The sequence below is a fragment of the Phalacrocorax carbo genome, chromosome 7 (genome assembly GCF_963921805.1).
Source record: "Phalacrocorax carbo chromosome 7, bPhaCar2.1, whole genome shotgun sequence".
In the NCBI taxonomy this organism is placed as follows: domain Eukaryota; kingdom Metazoa; phylum Chordata; class Aves; order Suliformes; family Phalacrocoracidae; genus Phalacrocorax; species Phalacrocorax carbo.
This window is the reverse complement of record NC_087519.1, coordinates 34,851,829-34,871,360: the sequence shown is the minus strand read 5'-3', so window position 1 is coordinate 34,871,360 and position 19,532 is coordinate 34,851,829. Positions and strand designations below refer to the sequence as shown.

Sequence of the window (19,532 nt, the reverse complement as noted above, 5' to 3'; positions counted from 1 at the left end):
ACTCCTCCCAGAATCCAGACAGCTTGGCACTACTGAGCTGGATTCTCCTTCCTCTTGAAGAATCAAAAGATCCTAACTGCAAAAATCCTTCTGTTTTATAAAAATATATAAACAGAGATTATACACATCATATATATAAAGATATAAATAGAGATTGCTAGATTAGCAGTAGATTTTTGCTAGTGGAGGGTGTAATTTGGCTTTCAGAATTTACAACAGTTGATAACTTTGGAAAGGAGTAACAGCTACCAAGTTAAAAAAACTCTTTTAAATTCATCATCTTAGACCAAGTGACATGAGAGGGAAGTATCAAATGTACCACACAATGACATTTTATAGAAGAATACTTTTCAGAAGAAAACCCTGTTTAAAAGACAAAGTGACAAGTCATATTCCATGTAAGTATCTGTCATGACTAAGCATGCTTATTATCTGCAATTTTTCTTCTATTACCAATGTCTAAGCAAAAGAAAGTTAAACAGAAATATTTTTAAAAGACACAGAGGAAATATGAATGGTAACTTCAAAATGAATGGGTGGGTGGAGATAGAGGCTTACTGCCTTTCTTACTGAAGAGACTCAGAAATCACAAGCTCCCTCTGAATGATCTCTCACCTTTTCCTAATGTGATTATTCCTCTTATTGTCTTCCAGTGACTTTTCCTGACAGGGCAAACAGAGCTTCCTCTGTCTCTAATTGTATTCTTGGCTTTTTCAAGGTCCTGTTGAAATAAATCCAAAGGGAAATTCAAAGATGGTTTTATTTTAATCATATTTTAATAATAGAGTGATAATGAATATTAAAATACCTCTTTATTCAGTTGGTTCTCCATTTGTTTTTCAGAGTCAGCACGATATTGAGGTGAGGAAGAAAATTTATTTCTTTCCTTGTATGAAAATACAGGGTTTTGAGTGACAAGAAAAACAATATGTTCTTTTTTACCAGTTCTTTCTTCTTCCTCTGTTTGATTGACTATTTCCATTGAAATCTCAATGTTAAAAAAATCCAAGGCTGCTGCACCGATGATTCCTGAAGGGGAAACAAAAGACAAAGAACAAACCCTTTCCATTTTCTCTTTTAGAGGGCCCACAGTGGAATTTCACCATTTCTGAAATCACTTTTCCAAAGGACTCTGGAAGAAGAAATCAACCTGCTGTTACCTTTCTCGTTCCTACTACTGCTGCCATGGTAAGAATATGTGCATAGGAGATAAACTTTAAAGTTACTGTTTCTTTTGTGTTGTCTGATGACAAATGCTTATTTTCACTAGAAAAAGCTCAGTGGGATATCTGAAAAATGTGTCCAGAGTGTCATACATAGCAGTAATATGAATTCCCATTAAACCCCAAAAAATGCATAGGGTCTAAAGAGATTCTGCTGTAACAATCGTTGTCAGTCATTGTAGAATAATTTCTTTGGAAAAGTAGGAAATATCTTTCACGAAGATGCACAATCAGTCCTCTCATTTCTGCTTAGCTATTAGGCAAAATACTGGACAACAACATTAAAAGCTCTGTCTGAAATTCCAAATAGTTCTGTGCTTCAATAGGAATATGAAATGAATTTTGACAAAGAAGGAAGTTTTGATAAACTTCTTAATTCAGCAGCAGCATCTATGAAAGAAAGGAATATGATAATCTCTTACAGGCTTACATCTGTTTAACCCTTGCATGAGTACAACTGTGGATATTCCTATAAATGCCCGAAAAAGATTCCATTTTGAGCTGAGTTCAATAGTAGTTTTACAGATTGCATGTACTGGAGGAGTATTTATTAGAGGATGGATGGATGGATGGATGGATGGATGGATGGATGGATGGATGGATGGATGGATGGATGGATGGATGGATGGATGGATGGATGGATGGATGGATGTCTTCAAACCAACTATAATTTGTCCTTCACTGCAATTTAAGGAGCATGAGTTACCGAGAACTAATCAACAGGTAGACACAATACACACCATGAACTTTAATTTTCCTTCCAGGAAAGGGATTCTATAGGAATTCTATAGGAAGAACAGACCCTTATGGCTGGCTTGTCATACTGTAAATCTCGATGAAGCCACTGGGAGCTTGGAGTTATCAGGCACTCAGGGAAATAATGAGGACAGATACTGGTGGTAAACTCCACGAGGCTTCAATTCCACAGCCAGTCTTCATCTGAAAAAAGATTCTGAAACCGGAGCAAAGTATATCTGCAAATATATGATTACCCTGTATATATATTGTGTTACCCGCTGATCTGTACTCTGCATTCTATCTGATTACCTGGCACAATATGGCACAGACCTCTTCTATCTGAATAGTAATGTAAATGCATTGACCCGTCTTCATTCTTTTCTACTCTAAAAGATGGGGCATTCATCTCCTGAGGAAAAACAAACAAACAAAAAAACCTTCAATATCTTTTGCTGGTGAATTCCACTTGTACAAAAGCATCCCATGTCTTAGTAAAATAAGCAGTAGTATGAATAAGCTAATATATTGAAAACTAAATATGCTCATTTGTGAAGGAAAATCTACTATCCATTAGAGCCAACGTACTAAATAATATCTAATGTTGAGGAAGACTCAGAAAAAAAACGATTATAAAAAATTATCCTAATATTTTGGAGTAATCTATTTCAGAACATACAAGAGCCTGTTACAGCATATTTTCCCATTATTCGTTCACACCTATGAGATGCTGTTGCAAAGTCCGGCAGAGTCCACCCATACCTACTCAGTGATTACTACTCAAACTTGCCTGGTAAGAAAGGGACAGGTAGCTGTGCAACGCATCCAGGTTCTCTATGAACTCATAGAGATTTCCACCCAATGTCCTCAGCATGTGGTCATAGCCTGAACGTTTACAGAATTCAAAGAAATACTCTCCAAACTCTCTCAGAACCATGTCAGCAGGAACACCTAGCAAAATAAAGATTCCTTAATGAATAAGAAAGGCTTGGAAGTTCCTCAAATGCTGCCAGAAGGACTGAGAGTTAATGCAGAAATTTTGCAACACAGGGAGGGCATTCTAAACAGCACAGGAGACTAAAACCTTGGCTGCAGTCTCAGGCTTGACCCAGGATGGTTCATTTTTGAGGTACAGGGACACATACCTAATATTTTGCAGGCTTTCTCAACAAGCTGCATTGTGATCTCATCTTTGTAAACCTCAAAAGTCAAGAAAGAATCCTGGACTCCAGCCTGCAGCCTGCAACAGAGAAGACAATATTCTTGTCTCAGCAGTGCTGTAAATATAACATGCTTGGGTGACCCAACTGGCATTCAGTAAGCACTGTTTGCTCTTAACCCGCTCTTTAACCGCCTTCAGGCGTTACATATATTGGAACACACTACTTCCCCTATTGGTTTGAGAGTGTTGTTTTAACATGGCTGCACAGGGGTGTCCACCTCTCCACTTCTGCTATTTCTCATTATGGTATTATGGCAAACTCTTTCAAGGATTAGGGCATCATACCATGGCGGGCTAGAGGAAGTAGAGTCTTAGTTTGTCTTCTGGTCTACTTGGCTTGTCATTCATTGTGGCCACAATATCAAGCTCTTGGGGCTCCACAGACTTGCCCAAAAATTTGCTGAATTTTTGTACTGGCTTCAGCAGCTACTATATGGTACATATATGCACACATTTTTATATCTTTATCCCTTGGAAAATGCCACAAAGCTCGTAAGGTAAAGAAAAATCAGAGATTATGTCTTTAGCTGCTTTTCTGAAAGCATTGGAATGAAACTGACTTCATATCAAGGATGACATCTTTCCAGTGTAATTACTTTTGGATATTGTCACAGTGAGCCAGTGAGTCTATTGCACAGTTGTCTACAAGACTACATTTAATCCTTAATTATCCGATATAACAAATTAATGGGGGCAAATTAGTATCAGAGTATGAACTGTTACAAGGTAAGGAACTCTTGCTTTTGCCGTGCTAGTTACCTCTAATAATTACTTGAGATACATATCAGCTGCTATTTACCAGTAAGAAATTATAATCCTCTGCTGCTAAATTCCTGAGCATTGTCTTTCAATACACTACATTTATTAGGAACACATTACCTTAATTTTTCCCATGTTTCTTCACCATACTTTTCAACCACCAAAGACTTCAGGCATGTATTTATAAATCCATACTGCAAAAGCAAATATATGAGCATGGAAAAGACATAACGATTTTCAAAATGCAGCCCGAATGCCACCTTTTTGTATTTAAGATTCCACTGCTAATTTTATATTGCAAAGGATAAAGTAATAACGTCTGACAGCCATTATGTCTTTCAGTAAACAGCATGGCCTTTATCTCGGCACTTCACAAGCATTCGGTGACACAGAGCAAACGTATTCGATCCTGTTTCGCAGACAAGGCCCCAGAGGCACCAGGTCAGGGTCCGCGGCGCCCCGGCTGCGGCCGGCAGCACCTCCCCTGCGGCGCCCGGACCAGCAGCCGCGCACGGCGGCAGCATCAGGCCCGAAGTTCGGCTTTGCCGTCGCTGTGACCGTTTGCGTTGGCGCTCACCAACCGCACGCTGGCGATGGGGGGAAAAAGGTGTTAAAAGGATAACCGTAAGTAGCACTTGTCACGGCAGCAACAGCCTACGGATGGCGTGGTCCAAACCCCGCAGAGCAGTGCGGGGTGCTGAGCCCGGCACGGCAGGCAGGAGGCTCCCAGCCGGCTGGTCCCTCGGGCCAGGAGCGACCGGCAGGAGCTGGCTGGCTGTCTCTGTCCGTCTGTCCCGCCTCGGCCCCGCTCCCTCCCCGGAGGCAGCCTGGCACCGCTCGGGCCCGGCGGAGGGTCCGAGTCGCCTGCCTGCCCCCGCTGCCCGCCTCGGGGAACCCCCTCGCCCGCCCCCCGCCGCCCCGCGGGCCGCTCACCATGCTGCCGCCGCCGCCGCCGCCCCCGGCCCCGCCGCCGCCCCCGGCCCCGCCGCCCCGGCCCCGCTGCCGGCCTCGCTGCCGGCCCGGGGGGCGGCGGCTCGGCCAGGCCCGGCCCCGCCGCTCTCGCCCGCGGCGGCCGGCGCGGTGGCAGCCGGTGGCCGCAGGCGGAGACGCGCTGCCGGAGCACACGGAGCTGCCCAGAAAGGCGCAGTTCCAGGTCTCGTTCGCCTGCCCGCCTGGCCTGGCTGGTTTTCAGCAGAAAACGCGCCTTTTCTGCAGTTGCCGGTGTTGCAGGAATGCCGTGTGATGCCGAAGAGCATCTCGGTGAGATGGCATCGCCGTCACGATCGCGGGCCGTGGCAGTTTCCCGGCCCCGGTTTCCCGCTGCGGGAGCCTGCGGCACAGCCGGGCTGAACGTGGTGCGGCTCAACGTGGCTGGACGCGGCGCGGTGCAGCCGGGCTCGACGGGTCCCAACCCCCCCGGGGCCTCGCTGGGGCCAGCAGCCAGGAGGGTGACAAGCCAGCAGGGTGTCGTTTCCAAGACTTTCCTAAAACTGCTCTTAGCAGAGCAGGAACAGTAATGGTGGAGTCGATAACCACTCTTGGCCAAGGATAGGAGGTTTGTAGGGAGAAGCAGTGTCTTTCATTCAGCTGGCGGGTGCTGCTGAGCCGTGCATTGCTGCCGTAGGCCTGACAAGAAGCAGAAGATGAAGCCACTTGCACACGTCTGCCCATCATCCAGGCAGTGTTTGCAGCCACCCAGCCTGTCTGAGGGGAAATGACAGCAGTGGGGATGTTAGCAGGTATATAGTGATCGTGAATGGTGAACGTGAATTCATGAGTTTTAGCGCTTTGCAGAGTTATCTTATTTCTTAGGTTTAGTTTTGGAAGAATTATCTGTAGGTGACTTTCTAGAGTGAATCCTGAGAGGTCACAATGGAGAACTGTTTGGGGAAAAACATACAAACACACTCCCCCCAATATAAACGAGTTTCTGTTCTCAGTCAGCCAAACACACTGTTGTGGTTTAGCCCCAGTCAGCAACCAAGCCCCACACAGACGCTCACTCACTCCCCTTCGGTGGGACAGGGGAGAGAATCAGAAGAGTAAAAGTGAGGAAAATCATGGGTTGAGATAAAGACAGTTTAATAGGTAAAGCAAAAGCCACGCAAGCAAGCAAAGGGAAACAAGGAATTCATTCACTCCTTCCCATGGGCAGGCAGGTGTTCAGCCATCTCCAGGAAAGCAGGGCTCCATCATGCATAACGATTACTTGGGAAGACAAACGCCATCACTCCAAATGTCCCCCCCTTTCCTTCCTCTTCCCCCAGCTTTATATACTGAGCATGACGCCAAATGGTGTGGAATATCCCTGTGGCCAGTTTGGGTCAGCTGTCCCAGCGGTGTCTCCTCCCAGCTCCTTGTGCACCCGGCAGAGCATGGGGAGCTGAAAAAGTCCTTGACTAGTGTGAGCGCTACTTAGCGACAACTAAAACATCTCCACATTATCACCACTGTTTCCAGCACAAATCCAAACCATATCCCCCTACTCACTACTACAATGAAAATTAACTCTATCCCAGCTGAAACCAGGACACACACACATGAAGCCATGTCGGTGGTGAAAGCCCTGTTTCACCTGTGGTGTTGCTGCGGTTTGGTGCAGGGGTTGTGGGGCATGGCAGGGGCCCACATACTGAGCCAGTGCCCTGTGCCGGTCTGGCAGGGAGGGTTTGGCTCGTGCTGTGGCGAATCTGAGATGTTGTGCACGCCACTCTGTCTCCAATCTCTCAGTCCTCGTCACAGGTGCCATTCATGTTCAGCAGGCACACCCAAACCTGGCGGCAGCCCTACACAGGGCACGGGTGCTGCTTTCTTAATGATGACAGCCCTCCCGCCAGCCTCATCACCTCCCCTGTACTCATCACCCTTTCCATTCTGCAGATGGTAGTGACTCCCACAAGATCTCACTGATCGATAAACCTTCTTTTTTTTTTTCTCAAAAGCTGTCTTCTCAGCCAAATGCTGGTGGGAGCCAGGCTCAGGAGAAGAGAAATAATGAAAGCCCCTACACCCACTGTATTCCCACATGTAGAGGGCTAGCTTAGCATAGACATATATATGCAAACCCCTCTGTATGTCCTGTGCAATATCAAATATTTATTTAAACATACACTTGTCAGAGCTAACCTTAGCCAGCGTGACAGGCGACCTATCTCTTGGCTTGCTGTCTGTACTGTGATTGTAAGGAGCATCCATGCCTGCTGCCAGCAGCTCTGCAAGAGGCGGTGCCGGACCGGCCACCCCACAGCCCCACAGCGCCCAGGGCCCCAGCCCCACAGCCTGCCTGGCAGCCCCTATGGGGGGGCTCTCCCCACCAGAGCCAGGGCCCTGCCACAGCCACACACCCCATGCCCCGCTCTCGCACCACTATTGGCAGCAGAGCTGTTTCTGTGCAGATAAATGGCTCAATCCCCAAAAAGGTGAAGACACTCGTATTTTAGTTACCTTAAAAATAGCATGTCAGTTGCACTGCCAGGCTTGCTGCTATATCGCAGCCTGCAAAGTTAACTAAAAATAATTATATTAGGAGATCATGACTGTCAGTGCCATCAATATAAATGTAACTCACTCTGAGGTGACTGGTTTTTTGGTGTGCAAATTTTACCCACATAATACCACTGTTGATAGGAATGCAAATAATTTGACACTAGAAATGACAAATCAGGAAGATAAAGCTGAAGGAATTGAAGAGGAAGAAACATATCATCTAAGAATTGTATGGGTTTGCTTATTGCCTTCAATTTATAAATTAATTTCTACTATACATAAATGAAACTAATTTTCAGGTTTATAAAACCTGAATCACTGGAGGGATTTGCAAATAAAGTACTTTAGTATCTTCTCTTCTAGTACTTTAGTACCTTTTTCTTATTGTATGCATGACGTCTAAATAAGCGATCCAATGATTTATAGTAATGAAGATTAGCAACTATCAAAAAGGTTTGGAGATGCAATTCGGATAAGCTATCCAAATTTCAAGTTAACACCTGTACACTAAATCTATATTACACAAGGTAATTCATGCTGGAATTGAATTTATCATTATTGCTTCAGCCCTTCTTTGGTTAGTGAAATTGATCTTACAATTTTTTTCAGGTCTGTTTGTCGTTATGAGAGAAAATTGGATAAAGAATCTTCAAGTCAGGATTGTTTGTGAGCTGGTCATTGGGCTGCTTACCCTTTGCAGTCCAGGGTCCATGATGTGCCCTTGACCACCTCTTAATCTCTGGCTGGATAACAGAAGCCTTCTATGCAAGACAACAGAAAGCAAGAGAGGAAAATCTGTAATACAATTCTGGTGTGGCTCTCCTTAAAGTTTCTTTATTCCTTTGGCACAACGTAATCAGTGCTTCCTAGAATTTTGAGATCAGAAGCTATTTCTGTGTATAAACGCCAGTCTTTAATCAAAGACAGAACACCCTACATGTTTCTGTATCTCAACCCACTGTGTGTAAAATGAAGACAACAATACTCCCCTTCCCAATCTGTTGCTGTGCTCCAGCAACCGTGACTATGGTCTCTCTCGGCGCAGTGTATTCAGGTCTCCCAGTCTATACTGGACCCCGCCGCAGTGATCTGGCATCGACACAAATTGCCACCTGCTGCAGGGTCAGTGGAGCAGGTGTATCTGGGTTTGTAAAGAGGAGGTTGGAGCAGGATGTCTTTAGTTTCAGAGGGTTTCTTGCTTCCCAGAACACATAGGGTGGATGCAGATAAGTTCAGACAGAACTGTACACTGGTATTCTCCTGGTCTGTATCCTGTGAGGCTGAGCTTCATTGCAAGGGCACAGGATACCTTCAGTTGAAGTATGTCTGAAAAGTTCTCCCTGGGCTTCACCTGTGCAAAGCTTGTCCTTCCTCCCATAACCAGCTTGGTGCCCAGTGCCGAGGATGGGGTCATCTACCGATCAAGTGCATTGGTCCCTTATAAAGTGCTAGAAGTGATGTGTCTGGGAGCCAATCAGCAGCGTAAGGACTGTGCTGCTAACCCCATAAAATTCTGCAACTTTTCCAGCAGTTTGTGAGCAAGTGTGTCTTTAGTTCTCCTGCCCTTGTGGCAAAAGATCCATTAATTTGGAAAGGGGGTGCTGTGGCCTTGCAAAAAAGATACTCATCCATACCTGACAAAAATAATTATATCAAGAGCCAATTTCCCCTGGCCTTTTGTTGTGCTTGTACCCAGCTAGTACTAAACAGCATCCTTGAGCTCTAGGTAGCCCAGCAAAATAAATGGACTATCTGCAAAAACTCTGTACACTGTTTTTTCAATTAGATGAGAAGTGAAAATATGCAATGTAGCAATTTATCACTTCTGGTTACAGCCTTGGAGAATGCAGTCATAGACTTTCATCGTCTGTGTATGCAAGGACGTCCTCCTTTTTCCTTCTTTTTCCTTCTGTTATGTGATTATTAGCAACAATGCAAAGCCATATGTTAGTTGCCATGGTGGAGGGGCTGCTCCCATAACCGTCTGAGCAGAGCACATTCTAAACATTGCAGTCTGAAGCCCAAAATACCGCAGCAGTAACAGAATCCTTTCTCCAAGTGGTTGCCAGCACTCTCTCCTACTGAAGACCCCTAGGACGCAGTCCTTTCTAGCATACTTCCTTCAAATGCAGGCTCACATCCGTTGTTCAGATATCATGTGTTCACATTTGTCTTGAATTAGCCTGCACAGTGACTTTTTAGTGACTCAAAGAGAAAAAGAATCTGTCCTTCTACCAATAGGAACCAAAAAGGAAGTTTTATATATACGTATTGGTAGGCTTCCAGCACTTCACGCTACCAAACCATGAGGACAGCTGATGTAGAGTCTAGATTAGGAATAAAAATAAACACAGAAGATGTGCTGCCCTGCATAGTTTGGATGGCTCCAATTTTTGAAATATATATTTAAAAAGCCCAACAGTTACATTTGAATCCTTATTAAAGACCCTGGGCAAAATTTAAATGTCATTAATATAGACTAACTCAACAGCAGTGAAATTGTACTGGTGCAGGCTTTACCCTCAAGAAAGCTTTCAAATTCCCAACTCCTCTGTTTATCTGTTAGGCTGAGCTGGAGATGGGAGGCTGGGTCAATATTATTTAAATCAGCTTTGCAAAACTGTCAGGAAAAGTTACCGGCTTGGGTCCAAAACCTATTCACAAGTGCCCTTTACCACACTGACGGGGAGGGGATGGAAGATGAATGATTTGCTTTGAGAGATGGATGGCCTTTAGCATCATTCCCTCTCCCCCAGCTCTCCACGTGTGCTGCCGTGGAATTCCTCTCTCCCTGTGCATGACCCGCCCTGGCCCTTCCCTTCCCAGGCACTCATTTTCTCTGAGCTGGGGAAGTCAAGGCTGCATCCATGAAAATATGTGTCAGGCAAAGGAGAAACAGGCCCTGTGGGTACATTCGCTGTGTGAAACTTTCTGGTTAAAGTCTTTGTGCATGTTCCTCTGGGTATTTTCTTTAGCCTGCCTCTTGTATCATTACTTACATTCCAGAGCTAGCATCCAATAGGTTTGTTTTCTAAATAGAAAATAGGTCATTACTTGTATTTTTGCCTCTGATTGCTAGTTAATGAAATTTGTTCCAGCTTTAACATCACTGCTACAAGCTATAAAGGATCATTTCTTTTGACTGCCTGGGCCAGGCTCGCTTCTGCTGTAGCTCACTGACGGCACAGTTATCCAGGAGACTTGGAAGAATGCAGTCAAGAATAATGCAAAAATGGGTAAAAGCCAAGGCTCATCAATCTTTGGTGCTGTGCTATTACATCTGTATTGTACTCCAAGCTGTGTAGCTCAAACATATTAGCATATGAAGCTGTTTGGTTGCTTCCTGGCACCTTGTTCCTTTGGAAAAGCAACTACAAACTTTAAGGTGCTTGTGTCAAACAAAGAAATAGTGTAATACCAGCCTGTGCAGGCTGTGCTGTTAAACAAGGTGGGATCTGAGGGGGCTGTGGTATACTTCTTTTCCATCCCACCAGCGTCCCATACCTGTGCTTTGAAAAGAGGGCCTTTCAGGTACTATTCATGTCACCTATCATCTGCAATGTAACTCAAAAAACTCCAAGGGCCCAGTTTAAGAACCCAAAGCAATTTAGCAGCACAACCCCAATAATTGGTAACTGCTGGCACTAGCTTTATTTGGCTCTAATATTGTGAGAAATTGCTGCTTTACTTTTGGAAATGATAATGCAGCTATCCTCCATTGTGGCATATTAAATATCTGGGGTTTTGTTCTTAAAGGGTGGACTCAGGTTTCCTATGGCTGCAGGTCTTAATTAGATCTGTAACTGTTGAAGAGCAAACTTTATAGAATATGTTGATGGTTTTACTTTCCTCTTCTCTGAGTTCTGCCCCAGCCTCCACTGCATCCAGCTCTGTTCAAATCAAACAGCTCTTTCTTCTAGTGAGCTTTCTCCTTGGCTACCCTTTCCCACCAAACCACCTCCCACGGATGCTCTCTCAGTGCTTTAGATGTAACATTCAGCATCCGTGCTGCTTTTACTCCTCCAAGTAATATTTTGCAATAGTATTAATTATACAGCATGCTTAGATTTCTCATCCCATTATTAACAAATACATGTTTACTCTAGCTTTCCTCATTTGAACTGAATCTGTGAGTTATATCCCGTGCAGTATCTTTGACCAAAAAATATTTGGATCCACTCTGTGCAAAGGTGAATGTTAACATCCTTTTTTCTCATAAGGGACAAACTGTTCTACAGCTTCAGGAGAGGCACAAGCCCCACACGGTCTCAGTCTTCAGAGGACTACAGGTCCCATGATCCCCAAGAAGGATTGAACCTGAGCTTTGACAGCGATGAACTTTGGGAAAAGGAGGAGGTATACAGAAAATTTCCCTTGCTTAAGCAAGAGAAGTAAAGTTTGTAAGTAATTAGGGAGTGCTAAATAGGGAGTAGTAAGCTCTCCTGGAAAATCTAGGTGGAAATCTGTGTTGGTAATATGAGAGAGGTCCAAAGGGCTGAGAGGTGGCTGAGGAGCTCTAAGGAAACTCTGTAGCTTTATCAAGTACAAGGGCTATTAACCAGGAGTTTTTAAATGTCCAAGCAAGGATGGCTAATGAGTTAAAAGAATGTAAGTTCTAAGGAAGAAATTTAGATTCTAGTGAAGTGGAAGTAAAAGGAAGATTGAAAGAAAGAAGTGCTCACCTCCGTGCCCAGTGTGTGCCTGTGGGTCTTTAAAGGCACAGGGGGATGAAGGTTCCTATGCCTCCTGCACTGGGAGAAATGCCGTGATCAGGAGTGAGGAAGGCCATAGGCACTGGTTGGTTGTTAGAGCAGCTTTATTTTTTGTAATGAGCTTTACAACGGATAAGGGCTTAACTGGAGAATTGAAGTGACCCGCCTGTCTGTGGTAGGGTGATTGGTGGGATAAGAAACTCAGATACAAACTAGCTGATAGCAAGTACTAAGAGGCAGTTGAAAGTAGCCTTGTGTTTTCTGTGTCTCCACCTACAACTGTAATCTCCTCTTTGATCTCTCCTTTCGAAACTGTAGGTGTTGGTGATTATCTAACCAGCACCTGACTTGCCAGCCATTTGCCCTTGGAGGGCTGGGTAGGGATGAGGGCAGCTACATCGTGTGATGGGGGAGTGGCTGTCACCCTGGCAAATGCCAGGAGTATTTGCCAGGGATTTGGGAGTATTACCCAAAAAATCTCCATAATTTTCTTTTCAGCCTTTAACCATCCCCTCCACCCAATCAATGATGAACAAACTTGAAAGGCACAGTCTGTTGAGATGATGTGCAGAGCAGAGCTAAGTTCTACGCTACCAAGAAAACCCAAGGAACGATCCCTCTGATGCACTTTCTGATGTTTATTGTGTATTCTGTCTTCCCAGTATATCTCTATACAATGAATTTATATTGTAATGCAGGAAGGTCCTTTCCCCACAAATCAGAACAATATAGCCAAAACAGCTAGCATTAGATGTTCAAAAAGATCCACCCCAAAGTATAAATTGTTGGTCTGCCTTCTGCTGTGGCCGATCATACTAATCCTCAGGAATGGAAAGTGCCTATCTGTAAGCTAGCAATAGTAAAAAGAAAACAAACAAAAAATCACACTAGGCCAGACTAGCTACTGAAACTGCACTGCACCTTTCTGGTCTGTCTATAATGTATTTTTGGCTATCGAACGGCTCTTATGGGTTAATTCAGAGACAATATTAATCTGGTCTGGTTTTGGATTTGTGCTTGGTTTTGCACTGATACGAATAGCAGATATAATACAACTGAGATTTTTAGGTTTTTAATATTAAATGTGGAACTACATATGTTTAAGATCTCCAGCAATTCCCCCTGAGATTGATTTTCCTCTGATCATTTGTTTTGCCAAACCCAGTGTTTTCCATTCTTGACTTGGGTCATCTCGGTTTCATCAAAAATGGTTCTATATAGTGTGCCTTTGAGTGAGGCTAGGGAATAAATGTCTCATTTTAAGACAAATTATTTTGTTGAAAGGCTATTTTGTTTAGAATAAGAACATGTGCCTGCACCCCTTCCTAGTTCGCTTGAACTAGTTCTGCCCCAGCTGGATGAAGCAGTTTAGTTGTAGCTACAAAGAACTTGACAAAGACTATAAAAGCTGACCAAGAAGCAGGATAAACAGCTTGAGCTCAGCTCTAGGCCACCAGTAGGACCAGAACCGGCCAGTTAGTGTGCGTGAGTCCCATGCTCCAGTGTAGATTTGTCATACGCTTGGAAACTGGCATTGTCCTCATGATGGATGTAGCAGAAGGCTGCCCAAATCTGGACATGTCATCAGCCTTGTAAGAAATTGTTTGCAAATGCAGTAACCTTACTGCATGCGTGTGCACCAGCTTTGCTCCTTTTTTTCCTGACCAGGACTGCTGCATTTGCTGCTGAAAGAAAGGGAAATCCTAGCCTTGGTCTTTCATGGAGGTGGGGCACAACAGCAAGGGTGGGACATGGCTGTGGAATTAGTGAAGTGGGATGATGTGTATGCACATGTAAAACAAGAGCTGTACTGTAAAACAAATTACAGCTTAGAGGTGTAATGCTAGCTTTGGCTGCATGGAATAATATGGAGACAACAAAGGCGCTGTATTTTGTTTGTGTGGCCAGCAAGCACGCTGTAATTTGTTTGGTGCATGTAACTGTTTCAAAGTGTGCAGGATCACACTGCTGTTGGAGTAATTGGTCCTCTCTGCTGCATGCACAGCAGCGTGCAGCCCCTCAAGGACTGCGCTGTGGCTTTGCTTGCCTCCTTTGTTGCTGCTTGGCTGGTTTTCCCCTTTCTTTTCTCCCTTCTTTTCCCCTACTCCGACAGAACAGCCTTCTGGGAAGGGGAAAGCTGAGTATTTCTGAAGCACTGCAATGCAAACAAACCAGCTCCAAATGAACCTTGACTGGGAAAATCTGTGCCACACAGCACAGCCATCACAGTGTGCAGTATGTGCAAGCTTCTAGAAAAGACTGCCAGGTTGGTGAGGAGCCCGAAGGACCAGGCATCCTCACAGTCCTTTGCCAGTAGCAACATTTGTGAGAAATAGATTAAAACTAACTCATGAATTAGTTTTAAAATGTTAATTTATTTTTGCTTGATGGGCCTGTACACTGTAAAATGTAAACATCAGTTACCAGAGTATGCTGTACCACCTCTTCAAAGCCTCATACAAGTGATAGTTGTAATGCAGGTGAATGGTGATGCCCACATTTTCCTAAAGGAAAACAGAAAAGCTGTGCAACGTGCAATGGGGTATAGGGGAGATGATCTATAATATAACCCCAGAGCTGCTAGCCATCAGATCTGTACTCCGGACCTTCCTTTGTTAACTGAAATAAGCAAGTACAAATGTAAAACTGGAGAGAGATGAGTTTCTAACTGAGAAGCAGAACCACCAAGCAAGCTAATTGGGAGGAGGCTAGCTCCAACTTGTCCAGCTCTTCTGTCACAACAGCTTTCGTGATGGTGTAATACATTAAAACAACAGTAATCCTGCTGTCCAGTAACATGTATAGGCTAGTTACTATAATCTTAACTACAGCTGAAAGCAGAGAATATCACAGGTAAAGCCAACCCAAATCTATAGCAACAAGTCTTTCAAAGGATTGGCCATTGAGATGACAGACTCCATGTACATTGGCTTCCACTGCTTACCAAACTTCTGTTTGCTGCCCCTAAGCCAACAGCTTTATTCCTTATTTTGCCCTGTGGCAACATTCAGCTACCAAAAATTGTAATGCAGTTTTATATATGGAACTTGCTGGGACTTCTAGGGCAACGTGTCTTCTTTCACCTCACCTGTAAGTATGGGCATTAAAGAGAAGGTATCATTGCCTGCTTCCGCACCTAAAGTGAAAAAATTGTTAACTGAATAAGAAATATTAGTCTACCTTTTGAGGCTGTTTTTCTAATATATGCTAATGTCCTCAGCTATATGCCTTGGTTCCCATGCTTTGGGGATAAGAGATCGGAATAGGATTGGAATATTCTGATGCCAAAAGAGCGCCTGGCCCTGAGCAGCAAGGTTGCTGCAGTCATGCAGGCTGTCCGGGCTTTGGGCTCTTCTGACAAGTACTGCTTATGGCATAAACGTCTGAAAATTTGTCCCACTTTCAGGATTGTTTCTATGACCCCAGCATCTTCTCGTGCATTGCAAATGTTTCCTTGCACAATGTTTAAACAAAGGGAAAATGAGGCAGAGCTGTTTGAACAGCCATCCAGCACCAGAGCACTTTGTGGTCAAAGTAATCCTGAGGACTCTTTCAAATCCATGCATGCCGTCAAAATATAATTAAGAACCAGGATTACCCGACAGAGCTCTTGATTCATAGGACTAGGACTGATGAGCACCAGGAAAGTAACTGGGTAATCTGTGTGTTAGGACACACAATCCTTCAGGTCAAGTGATTCTCCTAGGCCTGGGAAATCCCTGAATGACAATTTCGACCATTGCCACAATCCTCTGCATCCCACCCACCGCGTAATACCAAGGAGAAAACACTGTGAGTAAAAATCCTGCTCTGATGGTTAAATGCCTGCCAACCTAAAGTAGACATATTTTTTCCTTATGGCTGCTGAAATGAGACCTTGGATGAAGCTCCTGTCAGCAATGAGTCTGATCAAGCACTGTGCGCATCTGACAGCCAGCTTGGCACTACCTTGCCACATGCAGCAGCTGGGCTTCAATGGATTTCACATGCAAGTAGGCCTGAAAGGGATATTAATTTTTAATTAAATGTTTAAGTTTCAAGTTTAGAAGGCCTCTTTAAGATATGTGTGAGTAATATGTATGCTACTATGAATAAGGAGGTAGGTCTTAAGCTATGTATTGTTGGTAAGCAAAGTAAAACTCCCTACTAAGAACAAAAAAATATATATTTACATGTGTATATATGTCTCTGTGTGTCTATATATAAAAAAGTATATTTTTAAAGAAAGACATCTGGCACAAGTAACAACTCTGCAGCAATGAGAGCCTCGTGCCTTGCTCCAGTTTGTGTTCAGTGCTGTGGCAGTTTCAAAGACCTTGAAGGCTGGGGCAGCTGTGCCCAGGAGGAGGAAGTCACAGAGGTTGGTGCAAAGAGTTTTGATCAGAAAGGAGAATCCTAAAAATAATGTCATAAGCTAATGCTGACATGCGTGGAAAGAACTTGGCAGAGTTACATAAAGGGTTGGCTGGTATGGTGTAGATTTCTATGCAGGGAAGGCTGGCTTGGATGGTTTTTCTGGTGGCAAATATCTAGGAAAGAGAGAAGTGGAAGACGACATGAAGAGAGCCAGATAGTGTTAATGGTTTGGGCTCTGGAGAGATATGACTATAGAAAATATAGAAAATTAATTTTCCCTATGGAAAGAATTTTATCTATTTCACCACGGTTTTTTTCAGCTATTCAGCCCTCTTCAGACCATACTGGCTTCCTAGCAAGTTTTTTAGGAGTTTGGCAGAAGGTATGCAGAGCCAGACTTAGATGCTCCTTTCCTCTTTCTGGATGCTTTCCTACAAATACTAAAAAGCAACTCTGGAATATCATAGCCTTTCTTCTCATAGGAATCTATACATGTTTTCTTGTTAGTAAGCGCCGTGTGTCATTCTTTAAACAGCCGAATACATAACTGTGTGTACTGGGACCCAAGCATATGTGGTAAGTAACAGCTCCTGTATATGAAATACCAGCTATACATTACACAAAACTTCAATAAACAAGTCACTTTTAATAATTTCTCTCCCTTTCAGAAATGCATTTATGTATGTCTTCTCTTACTCATGGTGAAGAAGTGTTTGGCATATATTGTAAAGGATAACAGATGTATTTGAATAAGAGCTTTTTTTGTTGTCTGGCTGTTCACTGGGATACGTCCTTGAAGTCAGGGCAGTTCTGAAATGTGAAGCATTAAATTAAAAGATTAAAAAAAACCAAACACAACAAAACCAAGCCAAAACAAAAAGAAACAAACCCATGCCATTCTCCCTGAGTGAAAATCTGCAATAAGATGAATCTCACTTTTAACTAATCGAAAAATTCTTTAGACGTGTTTCTGCTACAGCAATTGGGCCAGCCTTGGGCTGATTGATGGGGCTTGTGAAATGACCTTTAGGACTTTCCACTTTGATCAAAAATCTTCCCAACTCCTAATAGTCCAGCTGGCCTGAAGATGGAGCAAGGGATGTCTTCATAGATCATAGAATCCTTGGGATGCATTCAAAAATGCAGTCTTTCTTTTAGCAATATAAGTATATCTAAGTCTTTGGTACTTTTCCAGCCACTCAATTACACTTGACCATGTATTGAGCGCTAAGCGTGAAAGAAATATACATGTCTTTAAAAGTTAACAAGAAAAGGATTTTTGTTTGTTTAATTTAGAAGCTGGCATTCTGCCTCATCCTTTTTCTAGTTGCTAATAGAATGCAACTTCAATCTCCGCCAGGTCCTCAGAACAGCTAGAGGCACTGAGTACACAAGAGGACAGGATTTACACCTTTCCATTTGGCTGACTTCACCTAATTTGGCAGAAGAAAAATCGTTGGCATTCCTGGTTTTAAGAAATCTGCAAACTAAGAGAGATTTGCTGAACCGTTGCCTCATGTCTAGGAGCTGATAAGCTGTGACAGCGTTTCGACGGTGAAATGGCTAAAATAGCACAAGCGTTGCTCCTGTTATTTCTAAAACACCTCGGGACTATCCTAGAATTTACTTGCTTTTATTTTCCTGAACAATCCAGTACTAGAGACAAGATTTGCAGTTAAGATTCATCCAGCACGTATTTCATGAATACATACATTTGTTAAATTCTTGTTCTGCTAAGATGCGTACTTGATTTCAAAAATAAAATAAAATTGGAAATCTTTGAGGAGTAGAATTCTTGAAGGTCTTTAGCCCAGGTGAAGCCAAACCCTTGCAAGTTAATTAAGAGCCTTCTTACAGACAGTCAGATTGATGGCAAGGTCACAAAAGGCCACCGGCCTTTTTGGGGGGTACTCTGGGTGCCCCAGATTATATTCTAGTAAATGAAAGGGAAAAACAAAAAAACGGAAATTCTGCTCAGTACCTGTGTATACCTGGAAAGTATGCGGTGCCTGGATCTGCCATTGGACATGCTCAAAAATGCTCAGGTCTGAGACCTGGCTGCCAGGCTTGTAGGTCAGCCTAATCTTGGTCAGACCCTCTAGAGAGCAGAGCTGGTGGCAGATAAACTGGGGGACTGGCATACCTTGCCCTCTCCCCACAGATGGCTGCCGCTGGTGCGTGCGTTTGTACGGCGCTGTGAGAAGGCGAAGGCTGCCCTTCCTCTGCTAACCTGCTGCTGAGAGACAGGGGTGCTGGACACCCCTCCCCAGGGCGTGCCAGCCCCCCTTGCACCCCACCGGGGCGACTCAAGGCTCCGGGGAGAGAAGGGTGCCAGGAAAGGAAGCCGTGCTGCCCGCCAGCAAGTCAGCACCACAGGTGCTGCTGTCCCCGTACTCCTCCGACAGCCCTCCCGGGCGGGGACTGGCCCTGCTGCTGCACCCGTTGAACTTGGAGGAAATATTTATTTGCTCAGTGACTCAGGGAACAGAGGCTGGAGCCTTAGCAATAAACACTCTTTCTTCACAGGCCAACGAATGGGAAGTGTTTCTAATATATGTGTAAACATACCGTTGTCCTGCATATTGGAGATGTCAGAAATATCCCTTACAAGGGCCTCTAAAGTAAAATTGAAGGAGACGTTAAATAATATTGATCAAAAAATGAAACCGTATTACTTTGAAAATGGCAGAGTATTATGATTGTTTTGTATTTTCACCTCCTTTTTGTTTTTTATACTACAGCCCTGAAACCAATAGGAAGTAACGAAGCATATAACTAAATCCATATTATCAGCTGAAAAATGTTTCTGATCATAGCATGTGCCTATCCCTAGTTGTTACAGCTCCTCAATTAGAAGAAAGAGAAAAATGGGAAAGAGAGATTATAGTTGAGCAATTTGCAGGACTTTTTTTATTCCTCCACTCCTAGTTAGACTTGGCAGGATCCCACTGAACTGAGAAGAAGAAAATTATATTCCAGAAATAATTCTTATTGCCTGTCTTAAATATACTACTAGTATTCTCTCGCCATACTGAAACA

The 19,532-nt window shown here is 43.7% G+C and overlaps 1 protein-coding gene and 1 long non-coding RNA gene across 3 annotated transcripts in view; one reads left to right on the top strand and one right to left on the bottom strand.

Moving 5' to 3' along the window:
• LOC104041311 (guanylate cyclase soluble subunit beta-2-like) overlaps nt 1–5,314 on the bottom strand; it is an 18,768-nt gene extending 13,454 nt beyond the window's left edge. The window contains exons 1-7 of one of the 2 annotated variants that reach the window (XM_064457380.1): nt 4,873–5,314; nt 4,060–4,133; nt 3,104–3,198; nt 2,749–2,909; nt 2,271–2,370; nt 809–1,029; nt 616–721 (exon numbers count right to left, since the gene is read on the bottom strand). In XM_064457380.1, coding sequence (XP_064313450.1) covers nt 616–721; nt 809–1,029; nt 2,271–2,370; nt 2,749–2,909; nt 3,104–3,198; nt 4,060–4,133; nt 4,873–4,875 — 760 coding nt within the window. In that variant the 5' untranslated portion in view covers nt 4,876–5,314. Of the gene's footprint in view, nt 1–615; nt 722–808; nt 1,030–2,270; nt 2,371–2,748; nt 2,910–3,103; nt 3,199–4,059; nt 4,339–4,872 lie in introns of those variants that run through there. The other variant, XM_064457379.1, reaches the window with a different exon arrangement.
• LOC135314350 (uncharacterized) lies at nt 4,460–19,532 on the top strand. Its single transcript, XR_010373866.1, has 4 exons — nt 4,460–4,563; nt 11,646–11,781; nt 16,814–16,875; nt 17,854–19,532. It is a non-coding gene; the product is annotated as an uncharacterized LOC135314350 (long non-coding RNA).